This window comes from Acanthisitta chloris, unplaced genomic scaffold, assembly GCF_000695815.1.
Source record: "Acanthisitta chloris isolate BGI_N310 unplaced genomic scaffold, ASM69581v1 scaffold23558, whole genome shotgun sequence".
Classification (NCBI taxonomy): Eukaryota; Metazoa; Chordata; class Aves; order Passeriformes; family Acanthisittidae; genus Acanthisitta; species Acanthisitta chloris.
In genome coordinates this window covers 35,268-41,267 of record NW_008687026.1, presented here as the reverse complement: position 1 = coordinate 41,267, position 6,000 = coordinate 35,268, and the positions used below count along the sequence as shown (strand labels likewise).

Below are 6,000 nucleotides of genomic sequence, written 5' to 3'. Positions count from 1 at the left end.
CTATGGCTGGAGTTCTATTTCCACATCTACTGACATTCTGTTTCACCTCCTTGGGCTTTGTATTCCCTCATAGTCTTTCCTCAGTCTCTCTCAACTACCATTAGTAAGTTACAGCAACATAAATAGTGCTGAGTCAACATCAGTCATTCCTTCCAAGTGCTGAGAAACATGCAGTTGTATCCTCTCAAGCCAAAACAACAGGCCCAACTCTTAGCCTGAGCCTAGAGAAGCTGTGCTTGCTGAGCTCGGCTGTTCTTGTTTTTTTACAGATATGGAATACGTATTCAAATCAGCACTGCATTTCCTGGCATGTCACACACAGTCCTGAATTGCACAGTGATGAATTGAGTTCTGTAATTCCTCACAGAACAGCAAAAAGCTGAACACAACATAACGCAGTATGGTATCATTTCACAGTTCAACTTCTGCCTCTGGGAATAAAGGCTTTAAATTGCAAGCTGACACAGGCACGTCAGCAGGGAAGGGAGAGGATTGCAACATTTCCTTAGTTAAGCCTAAAGGAAGATTTGTTCTTAAGGGAATATGAGGGAGAAGAGGAAAATTCTCTTTCTAAAACATTTCAAGTGTTTGAACTACAGGTGGGTCACTGTGCCTGGCAAGATCATGGAGCAGATCCTCCTAGAAACTATGCTAAGACATATGAAAAACAAGGAGATGTTTGGTGACAGACAGCATGGCTTCATTAAGGGCAAATCATGCCTGTCATACATGGTGGTCTTCTACAATGGGGTCATGGCATTAGTGGATAAGGGAAGAGCAACTGACATCATCTACCTGGACCTGTGCAAAGCATTTGAAACTGTCCACAAGACATCCTTGTCTCTAAACTGGGGAGGCACAGACAAATAGAAAACTTGGTGGGCAAGAAACTGGCTGGGTGGTCACACTCAAAGAGCTATGGTCAACAGCTTGATGCCCAAGTGCAGAGCGGTGTTGAGTGGCACTCCCCAGGGGTCAGTATTGGGACTGGCGCCATTTAACATCCTTGTCGGCACCACGGACAGTGGGATTGAGTGCCTGCAGCCCGGAAAGCCAACCACATCCCGGGCTGCACCAAAACCAGCAGGACCACAAGGCCAAGGGAAGTGATTCTACCCTTCAGCTCCAGAGACTGCACCTGGAGTGCTGTGTCCAGCTCTGAGGTTCCAACATAAGGACATGGACCCATTGGAGCAAGAATAGGAAGGAGGCCATGAAGATGATTAGGGGACTGGAGCAAACCTGGTATGAGGAGAGGCTGGAAGAGTTAGGGCTGTTCAGCCTGGGCAAGTAAAGGCTCTGGGGAGACCCTATCACAGCCTTGCAGTACCTGAAAGGAGACGAGAAGAAAGCTGGAGAGGGGCACTGTACAAGGGCCTGTAGTGACAGGACAAGGGGGGATATCTTTAAACTGAAGCAGGGCAGGTTTAGATTGGACAATAGAAAGAAATTCTTCCCTGTGAGGGTGGTGAGGCACACAAACAAGCTGCTTAGAGAAGTTGTGGATGCCCCATCCCTGGAAATGTTTAAGTCCAGGCTGGATGGGACTCTGAGTAATCTGCTGTAATGAGAGGTGTCCCTGCCCATGGCAAGGGGTTAGAACTAGATGATCTTTACAGTCCCTTCCAACCCAACCCATTCCATGATTCTGTACTGAACTGGATGCTATTAAAAAAAGGAATATATTTGTTCCAGATGTGATAAATGACTCACTATTACCTTCAGGGCAATCATTCAAATTCCATCTCCTGAAATTTTTTCTGCTTAGTTTTCTGAATTATTCTAGATGAAATACAGTAACAACCTCCAATTTGAATTTATTTCTTATGCTTATGTGTGTATAAATATAGATACCATCCCCTTCCCTGAGCTATCACCTCTGGCTTGGGCCACTTTTGATCTGTTTGAAAGGAAACAGAGAAACATTTGTTCTTCTGATTTATATCACTTTGTTCTAATTTATGTAAGCTACACCAAAGTGAGTTAGCTCATTTTTCTTTCTCAGTTTTGCCCACCTTTCACTGTACCAATCTAGCCTACCACTCAAAAGGCCTGTAGGGACTTAGGAAGACAGGCCTGGCACGTGAAGGGGGAACTGAGCTTTGTGAAGCCCACGCAGGGAAGATGAAGCAAGGACCTTACGACAACTAGGGCTCTGGAGCAAAGCACAGGAGGCTGAACCGAGGAGCATGCTGTGTCAGAGACCTGCAGCTCAGCCACAACCCCTGCCAGTTGCTTTCTAAGCTTATTCAACTCTGTCCTTGATTGTTTGCATAAGTACAGGGGTGCAGAGCTGGAGACCAAAGAGTGCATATATAAGAGTGAGGAGAGGGAGAAGAATTACTACAAGTGGAGCACACAGAGCAACTCTCCTCACAGCTCCATTTTTTCCCACCTGCTACCTTCCCACTTAACCCTTTTCTTTGTACACGGATCCTCCTTCACTGCACAGCTTTGTTACAGTGTATATCCTACAAACACAATCCTTTCCAGCGAGACACATTCACATCAGTAGATTGCTGGAAAAGGTTAGGAAGTTTCTATGGAAGTGGCAGACACCTCCACTTGCACAGCTGCAAGTGACCACTCCTTCTCCTGGCTAAGACTGGTTTGCTGTAAGAGCAACCACACAACTGTACTTACAAACACCCACACTTCCCTGCTGAATTCTGGAGACACTGCTTACTTTTGGAAATCCTAACTTTTCGTACATGTACTGATAACTGTTAATATTATTGAAACACATTACTGTTTGCCAATGGGTTTCGTTCAGCTTTAATCACCCGATGGCTTAGTAGCTAGAGATCACATCAAAGAGAATGCACTGGAAAACACACACTTGGGTGTTTCCAGTAAGCAAGCAAGGACTTGACTCCACTCAACCCAGCAGTGTCTTGGACACCCTTGTAACTGGGCACATTCCGTTTAAGGGAAAAATGGACATTGGATTCTCAGCACCTTGTACAAGCGAGTAGTAAGGTCTAGTCTGGCAGCTCACTAGAGAACACAAGTTCCGGAGCTCTGGGACAGTTCTTTCCACTGAAATTGTCCTAAAAATACAGCAATCACTAGCTGCTAACAAACTTGTCTACCACAATTTGTTTCATGCGTGTGACTGACCTCCCTCTCTGTCGAGCAGTCTTTGAAGGCTTTGTGGAAATCTTGGATTTGGGGCTGGGCACGTCTCCATTTTCAGATGGGGTGGTATCCTTTAGAGGTCCTGGCAAAGGAGCTGGCTCATGGATAATCAGGACATCATCTTTACTGTGCTGGCCCAGATGCTGTTTAGCAAAATCAAAGCCTTTCACACTGGGAGCTTGTAGCTGTGAGAAAAGAACAAAGACAGAAACAGGACCCATGAGTGACAATGAGTACAATGGTTCTGGCTCAGATTTGCAAACCACTGGGAGCATGGTCAGGCTGTGGTAGCCTCAGGAATGAACACGAGCTGCAGGGAAAAGATACAAACTCTCCACAATTCTGTCATTCTACTTCAGTAAGAGTTTAAAACTCAAAATGAGCAAATCTAGTTAAAAAATAGCCTTCTGATGCTGCCACATGTTTTTATTATAGATGTTTCTTCAGACCTAATCACTATGTGAGGAGCTTTGTGCGTCCTTCTGGGACAAGGCTGTATCCACCTGTGTACTGGCTGAAATGGTTACCACTGCCAGGGTGTCCTTCCATTTCCCCCAGTCAGAATGGATGAAGGATTTAAATAACCTGAATAATATCACTGCTGATCTTCTGCATTTTCTTGCTCCCCATGTCTGCAAGGCATCTGGGAGTGCTTGTACACACACCCAGCCCATCTGACGAGAGACACATACTGCAGACTGGAGTCACACAGGAGCCTGGGAATGACCTTTCAGCCAGGACGGACACCTCCAGAAAAGAACTGAAAACAGCTCTTAGGAATTTCCTACCAAATGGACTGACAAAAAACCCCCAGCGTTGGAATTTAGGAAAACGACCCTAGACATCTTAGTAAGGGATTATTGACTCCATGGGTGACTTGCTGGCAAAGAGACAAAACTTGGCCTTCCATTTTTACAACTCTAGCTATAGAAAAAGCTTCTCAATGAGTTGATTCAGACTTAATTTAATCACGCCTCCAAGGTTCAAGCCCTCTTGCTGAATTTTTGGGGCACTGGAGTAACTTGAAATTCTGAAGAACTAATTAAGAGGATGTTTTTCTTCAAACCCCTCTCAGTTTTATACAGTTTGGGAGTAGAAAGTAGGAAGAAATACTGACAATTCCAGTTTTGGAGTGCATGCACACATAGCTGCTGCACACCACACAGACAAACCCCTCTGTGTGCTCCCAGCGCTGATTTTCTGCAAGGTGAAGCATGTGTGCAGTGTTTACAGCTGCGTCGGATTCCAGATGTTTAAATGAAGACCCTTTCATAAAGCTTGGCACGCCAACAGAGCCAACTGCAGACAGACTCATCTGATACCATGCCAAAGATAAGCTTGCCTAAGGAATATTCTGAAACAATCTCTTCAAAATATTTTCTCAGTAAGCAAACATTTTCCACATGGTTCTTGGAAAGATGTAGGCGAGTGAAGTGCCTAGTGAAGCCACGAGATGGCAACAGGAGCTCTTCTGTCACACCCAGCAGCTCCCTGCACAGTTCAGGCGCTGGAGTTCATCTCTCACAAAAGGAGTAAGCTTATTATTTGAACAGAACTGGATGTCTTCTCTACACTCAGTGCGTCTTGGGCTTCACAACTGTCACTTCAATTCAGCATCAGGGAAGTTCAGTCACTGAACTTATGCAAACGACTGCAGCCACAGGTTCACAAGTGCACACTGAGCTACACCCGTGAAGGTGCAACCCTGGCTCCATGTTTTTAAGTCACTGCCACCTGGAGAAGCCTTCCTGAATTTTTTTCCCCTTCAGACGTTAAACACTGTCTTCAGGACCTTGCTCAGTTAACAAAACCCTCTGAAAATTCCCAGTTCCCACAATACTTCCAAGGAGGAACTTTTCACTTCCCCTGTCAGAACTCTCATGCTGCCTTGCAGCAGTTCGATTACTGACACCTCTGTTACCCTACCTCCACTTAGGATCTGTTTGATGTTATATCTACTCCCTTTGAAGATATTCCTGCTCGTGTCACACTTCATTTGAACTCCTCTGGTGGCTTCCCTTCCAACCCTTCCATACTCCCTCATGCCCACAGAGCCTGCTGCTGATCCCTGATGAGCACATCCTCTACTTCACTCAGTCCTCCTCACTGCCTACAGCACCCTTAGCTCTGAAGATGCTGAGTCTCTCCACCATGTGCTGGGCACAGTTCTTGGACAAGAAACATGGTGGTGCTCACGACTCAACCTGCAAAGTTCCCATTGCTTTTGGAACAGTGTGATGGGTGGGATGAGCAAGGACCACTGAGGAGACAACACTCTAGTGAGGCTGGAATTACTAGCATGGTTTCACCAAGATTGCTGCATGTTTGAAACGTTCATTCCAGCCCACCTTAGAGCTAACTCCAGCACACTGAGTTTGCAAACCTGTCAGGGAGTAAAGCAACACACGAACCCATATAATTTCCTTCTTTTACCTTTGAATAGTCTTAGTCCTCACTGCAGTCTAACATAACCTTTCATCTAAGCAGTTCTGGGAACAGATACATCTATGTGCACATGTACATACACCACAGCACATACACACACAAATGTTTATCTCAGACGGACCACACAGACGCTGAACAAAGAGGCTGTTGGTACTGCAAAGATCAGCACTCACGCTGTAAGAAACAGTAGATCAGATTGTCTGAACAATCACAACTGGATCCTCTCACGCACAGGTATTGCAACAGAGCCTCGAGATACAGAATCACAAACTCGGGAACCCTCTTGCTCCCTCCCACCTGCTGGATCCTTGGCTCAGGCTGGGCCTCCTGCTGTTAGTCAGAGCTGGGCAGAGCGTACGAACGTCGTTCGCAGAACCAGGATACCCATCTCATTTCATGCAGAAGCTGCAAACACGC

The 6,000-nt window shown here is 45.9% G+C and overlaps 1 protein-coding gene across 1 annotated transcript in view; it reads right to left on the bottom strand.

Moving 5' to 3' along the window:
* Nucleotides 1-6,000, bottom strand: part of KIAA1549 (KIAA1549 ortholog) — a gene marked incomplete at its 5' end in the record, with an annotated part of 62,820 nt that overhangs the window by 23,006 nt on the left and 33,814 nt on the right. The window contains one exon of the mRNA XM_009080436.1: nt 3,121-3,323. Coding sequence (XP_009078684.1) covers nt 3,121-3,323 — 203 coding nt within the window. The remainder of the gene's footprint in view (nt 1-3,120; nt 3,324-6,000) is intronic.